The following is a 15452-nucleotide window of genomic DNA, read 5'->3' on the forward strand; positions in this document are numbered from 1 at the left end:
GCAGGAAGTATGGAAGAAAGAATAGCAGATTTGTGATTTTATTTAATAGGAGTATTTAAGCCTTGGACTTTCCTATTAGCAAGAGAGAGAAACCCCAATCTGATCAAGTCTCATTAGTTTGGCAATCAAACTTCCCCCCTGGGTCACCCCCTTCCTCAACTCCGGCACTTCCCCGCAGCCATCTCTAGTCCTTCTTATTCTCTCCTCCTTAATCGTGTTTTTTTTTTTCCCCCGCAAAGGACGGCGCGGCTTGTGCCAATCCTTGATTGGCTCAAGTCTATCTTCCATCTAGGATTACAAAAAAGAAAAATGAATGTTTGAGTACAAAGGAACAAGGCTGCCGTGGAGAGAGCGAGAAAGACAGTTATGGGTGTGGAGTGAGAGAGAAACCGAGGATGACGGAGAAAGAGAGGCTGGTTAATATAATTGAATTAAAAAGATGGAGCGGGGCCATTTCTAAGCAGGTGGGAGTGCGAAGTGAGAAGGAGCCGGCGAGATATTAACTTCTAATAAAAGACAGATTAGAAAATGGAAGGGGAGACTGCTCCATCTACCTGTGGGAGCAATGGCAACGCATAACCTTTCGATCCCGGCCACCGTATCGGAAAGGAAAGGAAAGGAAAGGAGGCTCGAGGATCGACATTAAAAACAACGTTTATGAGAGAACATTTGAGGAGACACACACACATATGCGCGCACAGTCTGGCAGAAGGGTCTTATCAGCCCTCATTTAAGATATCACAGTCATCAGATAATGAGGAAGCAGCTCTTTGAGGGGCGGCTGCTGTTCAGACAATTAATTAACTAATTGCGCTAACAAGCTCGTTTAATGACTTTTGAAGGGGGGGTGACTTGTGTGAATACATTAACAAGGCTAATTCAATTAAGCAGGTGCAGATTTCACAGCTGCCTCCTGTACAAAGAGAGAAGAATCTTACAGGTGTCTCAGGCCAACATGTTCCATTTGAATCGATCTCGGGTAATCCTTGTCATTTGACCCAAGACATAATGATATGCAGATCAAGTGGCAGTGCTTTTGTTTGTGAAGTGCGTAGATTTGTGAGTGCATCAATGGGCCTTGAGCAGTATAAAAATGGATGCAAACTTGTACTTGATATTTTTGTTTTATTCGGTACGGTCCAATCAGTACATTGGTAATTTAATTTGTATTATTTTTTTAAGATTTTTATTCATATTGCATCATCCATGTTTATAATGCTTGCCAGGTTGTCATACAAAATAAAATAATCAGTACACTACAAAAAACTGTTTTGTGATATTAATTCATAACACATTTCATGCTGTAGATCATGTTGCCATGTGTTGTCACCATGGTGATAGGTAATCTTGGAAAAAGAAAAAAAAAAAAAAAAGCGTGTGTGTGTTTGTTGGCTTTGTTATGGCAGCTGTTACAGGAGCAGGTCCCTAGCCTGGCTTACTAAAGCAGTGAGGTCAGTGGTTAGCTAAACTCCCATGGAGATGATAGCGCTGATTAATTTCCTCATATTTATCGCTCTCACACCTGCCCTCTGTCCATAAAGTTGCTCTTCAACTCTTGCCTCCCCCCATGTGTCTTCAGCTTCTGCTGCATATTAAATTGGCTCCTGTTTTTAATTTCTAGATAGCCACGGTTCCATTTTTTCTCACAGCTATGACAAGGCAGAGCAGTCTCCAGAAAAAAAAAAGATGATCTGACTTGTTGTTACTGTCAAATTTCATTTTTTGTCTGACTGGATACTATAGAGGTCATTATTAGCACACAGAAAAATATACTAATATATTTATTTTCCTATTGCCAGTTGCTCCTGATATCGCATCATCAGTAGGTTGAATGGAAGGCAGTTTTAGCACGTTGAATACTTTGAAGCTAGAAATATGGTGTAGAAGTGAAAAGGCATTTGCAAAATAACGTTATGCACGTTTTAGATTGATTGGTTCTCCTTTCATCTCTTTTACCCTTATGCTTTTCGAACCAGATTTAAATAGACATTATATAAGTCTAATCAATAATGTCCTCTATGCTGGCTGCACACACATCAGCAAGCAAGTATTCACACGCATGGATGGCGTGATGGTGCTGAAACAAGAGGATATTAGTAATGTGTGGCTTCCGTATCCAGGGTGCATAAGGGCCGTTGATGGCCCCTATTGATGGACACTGGCCTTAAGCCATCACTCAACTTATGGACCTTTAATTGGAGACAGCATAAAACGATAAACCGAGAAACATGCATGACTGAACAGCCCGATGTAAACCATTAATCATAGTGCAGGCAAAAGACAAGCCCAGCAACGCATGCACACGAGGGCACGCGCACACAATGGCTTCCACGCTAACACACACTCACACACACACTGCCCTTCTACCTTGCTTTTGTGTGCACATTTGAACTCTCACACACACACACACACACAACCAGCGTGGCAGAGACAAGTGTCCCAGTCACATAATTCTCATGATAGATGACCCATTTAACTTTGATTTCTGAGAAAAATGAGCTCACCAGCGATACACTTAATGCAAACACATACTCATTCATGCCACACATACACTTGTATGAAGTCGCTATTTGCACTTAGTATTCTAACAAAAGCTGGCGCTGTGGAATCGGTTGCCTCTTCCTGCACATGCACAATTGCGCGCATTCATTTGCATGAAAGGGGCTATACATAATAAATAGCATGATCTGTGAGGTAAGCAATCACAAGTGAAGTTATCCATCAGTGGCTGATGTAATACAGGAGAAAATTAATTAGCAGCATAAGTAGTCTGCAAAGGAACTGATTCACAGTCCTGGATTCTTTTCACAAGTATTTAGGACAAAGCCATATTAAAGTTGACCTTTTTTTTCAGCAAAATTAGTTTCATTGACGTACTATAAAAACACAGCCAATCATGGTGCATGAATACAAATTGACTAATGTTAATCATTAATGTTTTTTTTCAAAGTATTCATCCAGCTATCAATTTTCTGACACTTATCCTGTTCAGGGTCACGGGTGAACTACAGCCTGTCTCCAATGACCTTGGACTTGTAGACTTGGCATAAGTCAATCACAAAGCACGTACAAACGTAAGGTCAAATCAATGGAGGAAAAAGTTGATTTATTTATATTGGTATATTAAGTTTCGGCTTAAAAACCTGGTCTTTGCACAAGGGTGTGTAGACTTTTTCTACTTACTATAAGCCTAGAGAGAACAAGAGATTCAATTCAAGAACATCTGAGGCAGATGCAGCATTTATCCAAGCAAAGCAATTTTCAAAACATTCAATCGTTAACGCCGCCAATATGATCGTTTGTTTTACACAATTACAAAACATCTCAGACAAAATCCTATTCATTTATTATAAGAACAAGCTGAACAGACATGGAAGCAGCAGTTAAGAAAACACCAATTCCACTTTTTTTTTCCTCTCTGTCCTATTTTCTTAATCACTAAAGCAAGAACAATGATTTTCATTCCAGCTTTTGGTCTGAGGAGCAATTCATTTTTGTCAAGTCAAGTGATAATGTTGTAATTGCCTTTTTTTTTTCTCCCCTATTGGGTCCCCAGATTGAAAACGTTAACGCCCTCTCCAACAGCCACTGTCCAGTGACATATGAGACAGTGTTGATATTTAGACAGATGGATGGAGCATTAGAGGGATGACTAGCTCTCAAAACACACAAACAAATAAAAGACACGCATACACACGTTCCACTGTGCAGTCGCGGCCCCCTCAGCGCTCCTCTGTCCTCACATGCTTGGCTTCCTCATCTAATTGCCGCCATTCGTCTGGATGTGTGTGTCACTATTCCGAGTGCTGATCATTTTACTTTGTGTGCGTGTATTTGGTGTTTGTGTCATTGTGCATAGGGAAAGTTGATCATCAGGATGACAGGTAAGAACGGTTGGTAAGAGTAAAGTCTATATACACACGTGCACAAAGACACACAAAGCTGTTGTGTACGTCACAATAATGTGTGTTGATTCTGAAATAATTTATCTACAGAATATCTGCAATCTATTTTCAGATTTTGCAAGGTCAGAAACTCACGATTGGTGATCGAGTGACCTCTAGCAATTACAAAAATCGTGGAGTGGTAAAGTTAGTATGTAGACTATTCAACTCATTCCGACAAAAAAAAAAAAATAATCCCACTATCCGTTTTGTGACATCAGACAACGAGGTCCCAGTGTATTCTGTATATTGTGTTTTTCTTTTTTTTGGCATTGTCTTCTTACCCTGTCATCATGTATTCACAAATATCCAAGCATCTCTATCCATCAACATCTTCTTTCAATTTTCACAAGCAAACAAGTGGGACTGATTGCACTTTTTGAGCCATCATGGAAATATGACTGCACTGATTAGTAACACTGATCATGGGCTGAGTAGCCAGATGCCATTTCTATGAGAGGGTGCTTACGTGTGTGTGTGTGTGTGTGCGTGTGTGTGTATATGCGGGCACGTGCGCCTGTGTGTGTGTGTCCCACATGATAATTTGTCCGTTTATGTTGCAATGGGGGCTAAACAGATAAGCAATCCACAGCTCAATCCTTCATCCTGCTCTGATTATAAATCAGTCGGAGCTCTCAGAAGCAATCAGCCAGAGCAATCTGCAGCCTGCACAGACACCTTATCAATCAGAAGGGACCATCACACTGTCACCACAGGCACATGCACACACAAATACAAACCAAAGAATTATGTTCCCCCCCACACCAACACACCTGTAGAGACGTACAGGTTTGTATTTTTATACAAACCGTGCAGCCTTTCAAAAATGTTCTTGTGTCGTGACACAGGACCAGGATTCAGAGTCCTGCGGCAAACAGGCTGAGTTGGATGCATTACTCCTAATTACAGTCTGATATTAATAACAGAGGGGGATGTTCATCTTGGAGGTAAAAGGGGATCCGCTTAGAGTCAAATTGCAAATAAATTAGACTATTTTAGAGCTTCAAATAAACGTCGTGGGGTTTGAGGAACCTGCATCAAAGCCCTTGTTCTCTGTTGTTGCCACTTCACGCTTTACTCCATCCTACTGCAGGATTGGAAAAAAAAAATAGGTGTGTTTGCAATGTGAGTATTTCTAAATGTGTAATGAAAGCTCTAACGCCGCTCCTCAACCAGACCCTCCTCGCCGCACCTTCATCTCACTCGCTGCAGTATTCATTTTTCACCTGCAATTTTATTTTTTCATCAGTCGGACAGCGGGGGGAGGAAAGGGGGCGGGGGGTTGAGTTGGTGTTGGCGGGGGCTATGTTTGGGGGTTACCGGCGAGCAGATTCAATTAGGTTCTGTGATTGGGCCACTGGCATTCAGCGGGGTCAGTGAAAGGTTAAAGAATTCAGCGGCACAAACATGATTATGGCTCTGTAGCTTTTGATCAGATGTAAGGTTTGTCATAGCTAAAATTGTCAACAAAAATGTAGATCTCTTTTCTTCCACTAGGCCCGAGAGGTTTTTGTTTTTTTGTTTGTTGAGATCCTCCGCTGAAAGTCAGTTACATGCACGTAGCAGCATATGGGGAGATATTGCATGTGCTCGCAGGCATGGCACACACACACGCACATACACACACACACACTTGTCCGAGGAGTAGCAGAGTAATAAAGTCCACCTCTGCAGTGAAATTAAAGCTAGTCAATGACACTGTGCGCTGAGTACACACTAAATCATTTTTATACCCAGATAAAACAGCTCTGCACATGTAAGGTATCCAATATCACCAAGGGACTATAGAGGCAAAAAAATAACTAAAAAAAAAAAAAGGCCCAAATAATCAAATATCATATTGTCCGTGTCTGATTCTTGTCAGAACACCAGATTAATACTAAATATAGGAAATATGGTTCAATAACACCGGAAGATATTTCTATATTCAAAATGACCAGGCAGAGAGCACATTATGAGATATTGGATTGATAAACAGGCTGGGCCACTGTGTTGTTCGCCAGGTTTAATGGAACAATAACGTTGCTCCCGGGTTAGCCGAGATTGCATTATGATTTTAATGTCTTTTACAGACATAAGCCCTTCACTGGGAGGAAATTGTGACAATAAATACGTGGCCCCGCATTTTAAAACAAAGGGGATCGCAGTCGATGATGAAAAATAAAATGTGCAGATAGAGAATATTGGTTGTTGCAATCAAATGTGTTGCACAGATATTGACGCACACTCATGTAGAGTTGGCTATGAGAGCTCATTTACGTTGGGTCGGAATTGCTTGGAAGCAAAAATCCATTCGGGCAAACGTAACTATGCATATTATTACTATGAACTCGTGGAATCCAATATAAACATTCTCAATGTACTCCTCACCGGTCAACCAACAAACATTAGCTTAAATGTGTAGTCATGATACTTCTTTTTTTCCAGAATACAAGTCCAAGTATATTTGTTTAATTACCTGATACTTGAGTATGCTATTATATGTCTTGCAATTAGAATGGAAATGTGTTTTATTCCAATCACATATTATTCAAAAACACAAAAAAAGATTGACGTGCCAAACAAATGTGTGCTTGGTTCTCCGTTGTCGTTGTGACCACTCACAAAGTGGGTCATCTCAAAATTATCGTGTACCCTAATACTGTATGTTGCCTTCATCTAATGTAAAAAATACTTCTCAGTATGAGATGGCAATCAAAACTCCAAGATCAGGGAAAAAAAAACTTGCAGTCAATTATCAGCCATCCCAATGACGGGACCTAATTGGCAGTATAATGCAGTTCTGGTTTCTAGTTCCTGCTCGGCAGCCCTGTGTTCCATACTCAAGAGTATTTACATGCCCCACCCCGCTGAGCGCAAACAAGCTCATTTAAAAGTTCACATGCTAATGTGTGACATTTAATCCAAACTTTACACGGGGAAAAGGACACGCAACAATAGATTTTGATTCCTTTCTTGTCCGTGAATCTCATCATCTTTTGCTTTCCATATTTATGAGTTTAAAAAAAAACATTGGAGGTGGGCAGAGGGCAGCAAGGGACAGGAAGTTTACGGTTTGGAAATTAGGATGAGTTGTGATACTTGGATTCCATACAGAAACCAATAATAAGGACTGACAAACATATGCAGTAATCATATCATAAATGTATCATTGATGTAAAGAAAAAGCTTAAATAGCTTATGAACATTTTTTAGCGCGTGTGTGTTTTCGTACCTAACAGACGGGTGAATCCAAAATAAAAAATAATATTCCTACCTGGTAATTTAATGTATTAGTGCATTAATCCGAGAAGCATTTCAACAGCCGGCAATCGTTGTCGGCCACATCATTAATCAAATAGCACACTTGTCAACTTGAAATCAATTAATAAAGGATATTTCATAGGGTGGCCAAACCACAAAAAGACGTTGAGTAAATGAAGTTGGCCAGAAATTTCAGAGATTTCCTCACGAGACCCGGAGCAGAGTGCTGTGACTCCCTTTAGGGGATTCATTTACAATATTTGTAGATGTTGCTAGTGTGGACTCGTTTTATTTTGTCTTATCTTCTCTCCAAGCTAATTTTAAAGCCCGTCTCAGAAAAAGATAAGATCAAAATTGATTGACCCCCGTCCCCGAATGGGGAAATGGGTGCTTGTGATCCGAGATGAGGTCTGCTGATGAATTTTCATTGCACACTCTCTATTGTCGGACAGCAGCTAATTGAGTGTAGAGAAAACAATGCCGCACATCAACAAAGAACATTACGAACCTTCCAAAGCAGAATCTCTTCTTTCTCTTGACACGCTGACAGTTCCAAACTTTGTTGCTCCGCCTGCTTCTTGCTGAGCTCCAACTGCACGAAAAAGTAACACATCAGATTTTGAGAACAGGACCCAGCTAATAGCAAACGCACAGATAGTACTATTTTTCATTCGGGTCTTCCTGCAATATTTCATTTAAATGTCAAAAACAGAATCAAAGAATTTAAATGAAAGCAATATAGAGCGTGCTTAATCAAATATAATTATATCAGGAAATATTTTAAAAAGCACTAAAGATATGCTTTTTAATATGAGGGTCCAAATGATATGACCCATGATATTAATAAAAATGTCAAGAAGAAGATGACTTCCCAATGTTAAAGAAAGTCAAAATTTAATAAATGTGTCATATTCTACATTTATACCAAAATGCAATTTATTCTTAGTCTCCACTATGACATGCAGAAGTAGTGACACGCGAGCCTCAACACACTTAATGGGGTTAATTGAGCAAAAAGAAAATACGACACAATAGGTATTGGAGGTGGATTTTTGGTGATAAGTGATCAGAAAGGCAGGTTCCTCTCAAGCTTGCAGGCACACACACAGACACACACACGCACACACATGCACACAGATCGACCAGGACAGGCCAGGGATGAGCACCCCCCTTCTGATCTGTGGCCCGTTCATTCATTAGACCCATGCTCCCCCTATTGATTTCAGCTTAAGTAATGAGAAAGCTTATCCAAAAATCTTTAGCATTTGGGCTCCAACTTAAGGGAATCGATGGGGCCATTTCCCATTTTGAGCGGCACATTTTATGTACGCTGAACGGGACAAATCCCGAAGCTGATAAATCAATGGGCTTTTTTGTCGATGGACGGGACGCATTTGCACACTGGCGGTCATGTGTGCGCAGATGCGTGTGCCTGATAAACGGTATTTTTCAAGCAATTAAAGTGAGCTGTAAACATATGAAGGCCAATCAATTGGTCAGAGGGGTCTATTATCATGGCTTTAACACTGATTTAGAAGGGGGCTTTAAAGAGCTAGTGGCTTTGAAAGAAGCACGCTCACTTATGCAGATCGGCAGTAGAGGAGAGCTAAGCCCATTAGATATCTACATTGTGCGATTGTTTTTGCAACCTCAAAATAAGGTTGTTTTTTTTTAAATAAATAAAAAATACATTTTGCAAACACGTCATTATGCAGTTTTATTCATTCCCTGGCAAATGTTTATTAAAGTTGATTTTTGTGCAGGTTGCCTGTCAATTGCAGGGATGCTTGGAATATTTCTAAGGCAAGCATGATTTGAGAGGAAAAAAATTATCTTTCATCCTTTATATATGCTGCAAATTCTCAAGCTGCTTTTGTATTTGAATTCTTAAAAATTGCATCAGACGGTCCCTTTCCATAATTCATATTTTTAAAGGAATGTGTGTCTAGGTGAAACCAAGTGAGGGGGAGCGGGGGGGGGAGATGTCTTCTGGACATTTCTATTTTAGCTGGGCAGACAGGCTTGTTAGTGGGGATAAAAACGAATATACATCTGTGCTGTCTGCTTCCACTTTGCTAAAGGTGAGCCATGCGCGCTTGCAAAGCTAACCTACAGACAGCATTTCCCTGAGGTAATTGCTTCTACATTGATATTCATTTGATTCCGCTTTCAGCATCTATGAGAGGCCTCTCGACATTGACGCTCTGAGCATAGTTCCGCCACAACACGTTAACCTGCTAACTGTGATTCAAACATATTCAGATAGGACCCATTTCTTGCTCCTCAAATTCACAGCCAGAAGGCCCGCCCCGCCGTAACTGTTTTCACTGCATTACTTTTGTCTGGGTTTTTTGTATCGTTTGATGTGCCCCTGTTCTTTCGCCCCAATGTTTCCATCTGGTTAGTCCGGTTGAGTATGCGCGTGCGTGCGTGCGTGCGTGCGTGTGCTATTGAGGCATGACATTTCAATTGTGCATCCAATCAAATTGGCTGTGAGTCAGTGAGAAGTGGTGGGGAGTGATGAGAAGGTGGTGTCGAGGGGGATGCCGGCCAACCGTTACCATGGTGAACTCCATTCTGTCAGACACCAAGGTCACGACTGCTAACCTGACATTTTATACATGTTTGAGATAGCAGAACGATTTGGGTCTTGGATTATTTACAGATTAGATTGTTTTAGATTTGCTTTTATTGTTGGATTAAGCATAGCTAATTTTCTTCCCTTGTGTTATCATTAGCATTTTTTTAAGTAACGTAACTATGACACATGCGGAGATCTTTTGGTGGCTGTGTAAAAAGAATTATTTGAACTCATTTTGTTAGACCATACCGGCTCACCTCTCCCTAAAATGACATTTGAATTCCGAGGTGTTCAAAATTGCTTGAGTGCTTCTCACCATAACAGATTTAATTCCCCTCTACTTGTATTTGCAAACACATTCACCTCATTTGCACTTGTTTATATTTCAAACTGACTAGTTGCGCTATTACGAGCTGTGAAATTCACACTCCATTATTACGTGCGCTGCCACTTGGTCGAGAACACAATCGGTTTTTAGTCGTAATAATTCAACGCGCAGACATTGTGCCAGTGTGGGGGCTCGGAGGGCTGGTGTGATAAAATATTGAGGGGCGAGCGAGGCAGCTGCAGATGCTAGCTGTCATGTGTGAGCGAATGAATGTTATGACAAGCATGTTTAAACATTCATGCGGGGAGGAGAGTTTAGAAGGGCTTTTCATTAACACCAATGTGTCTTCATCTCCTCACTGTGGACTGCCGGTGGAAGGCATGACAAAAATTAACATGGTGAGAGGATTCTGTCTTGCTGTACTCATGTTGGTATTTGTCTGAAATTAGACTCAGACTGGAAACCCCAAACTATGATGATATGGTAGGAAGCTGGCGATGAGGTGAACAATGTTCCTTAGGTCCGCTAAACTTCAATACTCCTGAGGCATGTCTGCTGGAATTAAAAGAATCAGGCACGCACAGCACTCTGGCACACATCATCATCATCATCTCGGAATTACGGCATGGTATTATGGAGATGCCATATGCATTCCAGCTCATCATATAGAGTGCAAAATCAATAGCTCGGCTGATCATCTCATGAAGTCAAATCAAAGCAAAGGAGGAGAAAGGGAGCATCAAGTAGGCTTGGCGTAAGTGGCTTGGACTTGCAAAAGTGTGTTTGCATAACATGAGCATTAGTTAATGTCATAAATGGCTTAAAACGCTGCAAGGTGCATTAAAAAAAGATGCACGGTCATCGCTTTTACCTACACCTTGATGCAAACATTTTGGAATTAATCTAGTTTTCACCGGCGGAGCAATTTCATTTTGATATTCAAATTCGATGCGTTATGCGTGCGCGTGTGCCAGTGCATGTCCGTGCAAGACTGATCTAATCAGCCTTAAATCGGTTAATAAGCCAAGGACACAGAGGAGATGACTCAGCTGATGTGAGCATGAGCTGATATTAGCCTCGCACACACATTTAAGGCCTACACAGAGTATTAAAGTCTCCTCACTATAGAACACAAGCTTTGGCCAGTAGAGTACATTTCACCACTGATGTTTTTTTTTTATATAATATCAAAAGGCCAGGTTGACTTTAGACTGCCTTGTCTGTAACCAACCTGCTATTCTTTTAAACAACTTGAACAAGTGCATCTTACAAAAAGCCCCCCTTGTTGTTTTTCAAAAAGTATAAACTTGTGTTCTCAGTCACAAGAGAAACAATCTTGTAGTTTCAGCAGTGAGTCAACCCTAAATCCACTCACGGGGGTTCTTCATTGTGTTGCTTCAAATGGTCCTAAATCAAAGATGGTAGTCCCAAATAGAGTAAAACAATCGGCGTGGGGGTTAAAAGATAGATGTCTGTATTCAGGCCATCTGGTGTCTCTAAAGACAGCAGGTCCGGCTGTTGGGTTATTAGCTGCCGGCAACACATTCACTGCCCAAAGGTGAAAGCCCACAACACAGCAAAATACCAAAATAAAAGCAGAGGGATTTTATGAGTCATAAAAGATTATCATCTGGGACCGAGATGGTTTCTATCATTTTGGGCACCCTGATTACAATACATATTAACGCATCTATAGGATGGGGAAAACGGTATGAATGCAGTCCTCAAAGGGAATATGCTTTAAAAGTTCTTTTCTTAAATTGCTATTTTACCTGATTTGACTTGCAGTGTATATTCCAATCTCTTTAGGTACCATCTGCACTAATCTCACCCTATGGGCAAATATAAATGCGTGTACCTTCTCCGTGACGAAAAAAAAAAAAAAAAATCACTTCAAAAGCAACACTTGAGTTATCCATTTAAGTTGTTTCAATAAGAAAATAAATATAAAGCGGTGTGGTTGCTGTCTCTGCGGAATCTACTGTGATGAGAAGTATAATTAGTATAAATTTGCCTCCATTTTCAAATGAGAAAACTTTGGTCAGGATTGCAGGAACATACTACTTTTGTCTGGAATGTTAGGCACCAGTTCTCTGAAAATATGCCAAAATACGGCGAGGCTTTTTAAGCGTAGCTGAAAAGAAGTCTACTTAATGTTACTTCCATATTTCATGCAATTTCACATCAATTATATATTGGATTATTTTAAAACACCTCAAACTGGGAAATTTAAGGCATCACACAGCTTGCATACTTTCTGCTCTCACAAAGACAGTTTTGTCCAATGTCCCCCCTCATTCCTCACGATTAGAAATTGTGGTCAGGTTCAAAGACAATTTACATTCTCTCCCCTTCAGTCATTAAGCAGTCTTTTTCTCTCTGGTTGGCTTTCGCTCGTATTCATTTTCTCCCTCCCAACTTTGTCCCTCTTCTCTAAACACTGTCTCTTCCACATGGCCCGCATAATGAGTGGCGAAGCTAAACGAGAGGAAACACGGCTCACTATTAGGAGGGGCGCGCAGACTGAAGGTTTTAAATAAACAGAAAGAACTTGAAGCCCAATTGTACTTCTAAAGACATAAACTAATGGAACAGGCAGACACGCACTGAAAAAATACACACTCTGTTTAATCTACCATAAAACTTGTAAAAATATACACGTCCATGTGGATCCAAAGACTGGCAGCAGGGCAGACGTGTGCATATATGTATCCTCGCATTCATTATTTCTCCGAGTATGGAAAAGCCTATTACGATGTGTTTGAATGCAGAACAATAAAGACGTGGAAAATAAATAAATAACTAAATAAAAGCATGTCTATGTCAATGAACGCTAATTAGGCAAATGTGTTTTCTTAAGTGTCTCTGATATGCTCTCGGGCACACGTACATAAAACCACTTCATGACGTTAATTGGCTTATCTGGGCTCATTAGCATAACTAATTAGGATCCTTGTTAAAGGATAAGTATTGTTTATTCAATTTGTGCGCATAGATGAAGCCTTGTATGCGTTCAAATGAAAATGAGGCAGCGCTAAGTAGGCATGAAGTGGGACCTGTGGGTGTACACTTCATAGTTTATCTTTTCAACGTACACAGATGCTCGCCATCAGGTGCCAGATGCCCCGCTGAGCCCACCAACGCTAGCACGCACACACACACACAAGCGCTCGGCTCTCTCTCAATGCTGAAGCTCTCAAATCCCTCATCATCATCATCATTAGCCGTCTGTTTAACATAATTAGCGCTGTCAGCCAGATGAGCAGCGAGCGGTGCCAGTCATAACATTGCGCGCGTCACCCAACTAGCACCTTTCCAAGCTGTTAAAGAGGTTAGTGCCAGGTTGCTTGCATCTTTCCACTGATTGCTGCTGCCTGATGCAGCACAAATTAATGATGCATTCTGATGCAACGTGTGCAAAAAATAGCCGTGGGGCGATTTTTTTTTTTTTTTTTTTAAGACAACTTGCTGTCTTTTGTTTCTGATGCTTAACATAGCCTTCAAGGCAACAGTGTGGTGGTAGTGGTGGGGGGGGGGCAAATCCACAACACTCCAGTGTTCAGCTCACAAACAAACTTCAGCACTCACAAATAAGCAGAGAGGGAGAATGAAAGCGAGGGAAGGAGAGGGAGAGGGGAGCGTTACATTTACTGAAATTAAACATTTTCTCATCAGCCTGAGGGTGCAGCAGGCCCACTAATGTATTATTCATTCCCACTTCACAAAGGAACATTAATCAATTATGAAGATATGAGGATCTTAAAGTATAGAGGAGAGATGAAGAGCGGGCCATTCTTATTAATATGCGGCCGCAATCGTGCACCCCTACTTCCCCCCACCACTCCCGTGCTCCTCAAATCAATATTTTGCAGATTAATTTGAAGCCGTTGTGGCGAGATGGCGGATGGAAGGAAGGGGGGGGGGGGGGGGGGGGAGTGTCTGAGGTCTGAATTAAGGTGAAGTGTTTTGCTGTTTTTTTTCCTACCACTCACGAGCGTATGGCAGTAATGTAAATATTTTGTTTTGTTAAAATAAAAATGAAATTCAATACAAAGCAACCACACACAGCAGCGTTTAAATAATTTTGTAATTGGAAAACCATGTTGGTCTTTAATTAGTTGAAATGATCTTCCCTCGGTTAATGATGGAGTTACTCATTTTCATCCTGGAAGTCGATTAAAACGAAAGGATGCTGAGGAGAATTAATGCCGCCTCATTTCCATATTGTCATCCATTTTTGGCAAAAGGTTTCGGATCTATTTGCTGTATAAATACGTTCACCTCCACATTCTAAATAGCAGCTTCCCTCAGCCCACTTTTAAACATTTGGCATGTCTGCCCTACTCATCTCCTCCATCTGTTGTGATTTATATATAGAAAATAAATGACGAGAGGTCATTTAGAATTCCCTTAAAACATCAAGACATCAATTGAAGGCACGATCCTGTAAAGCAAAATGAGACGTGTGTTTCTACGCACCTGAGCATGTGTGTTGACACGCTCCTGTCGCAGCAGCAAAATGCTTGCTTGCAGTTTAGTGATGCTGAGGTCTTTCTCAGCAATTTCCTTCATGTTGTCTTTCTGGAGGCTTTGCAGACAGGAAATCTCACTCTGGAAGTGTGCCAACTTCATTTGGAGCTCAAGCATATGACTTGCCACCTAAAATAAGCATAAACATAAAATGCTGCTAATTGCACTGTAGGATTTGGAAACATTAAAATTCCGCACCATAGGGAAGTATTTTTAAATTATGTCCAGATTCCTGTTCTTGATGCATATTTTGTATTTGCTACAGGGAAGAAAAAAAAAAAGGTTGCAATCATAATGTAGTGAAGCATAGTTAGTCCGAATGTTATTGTGGTTTTCTGTCAGACTGACACAGGCGACACAAGGTCAACTGCGGAATGCAATACCTCAACAAATAAACATGCATGCTTACACAACAGGATAGATAATAGTGTAGGCGAAGGAATGAAAACACTGCGTAGATGATAGCTACTCATTTCAATGCAGATGAAAAGATTTAGTAGCACGAGGAATTCAAGTTGCATCGGTTGCATTGTTAAGCGTGTAAACTTGTTTTAATTGGGGCTAAAAGGTTTCAGATTCCAGCTTCATGCAAAGAAAAACAGCATGATGATGAATTTTCACATTTTTAAGATGGGCTCAAAGGGCAGATTAAAAGTGAGGATGCGTTTGAAGGGAGCTCATTGTCATGAGGCTTTTTTACTACATAAGTTGCTGAGTAAATAAGTTTTAAATCATCAGAAATTTCAAAAAAGAAGGAGATTTTTATTGACATCATTTTAGAGGTAGACTCGTACATTTTATTTGGAAATATTTCAAAGTTAGGAGT

The 15452-nt window shown here is 40.6% G+C and overlaps 1 protein-coding gene across 2 annotated transcripts in view; it reads right to left on the reverse strand.

Annotated features, from left to right (window-relative positions):
* The window catches only part of LOC125986288 (myosin-11-like), a 96399-nt gene extending 81648 nt beyond the window's left edge, over positions 1-14751 (reverse strand). For both annotated transcript variants that reach the window (XM_049749930.2, XM_049749933.2), the window contains exons 1-2: positions 14576-14751; positions 7696-7779 (exon numbers count right to left, since the gene is read on the reverse strand). In XM_049749930.2, coding sequence (XP_049605887.1) covers positions 7696-7779; positions 14576-14743 — 252 coding nt within the window. In that variant the 5' untranslated portion in view covers positions 14744-14751. The remainder of the gene's footprint in view (positions 1-7695; positions 7780-14575) is intronic.
* Positions 14752-15452: the final 701 nt, after the last annotated feature.

Source organism: Syngnathus scovelli, chromosome 18, assembly GCF_024217435.2.
Source record: "Syngnathus scovelli strain Florida chromosome 18, RoL_Ssco_1.2, whole genome shotgun sequence".
Lineage (NCBI taxonomy): Eukaryota > Metazoa > Chordata > Actinopteri > Syngnathiformes > Syngnathidae > Syngnathus > Syngnathus scovelli.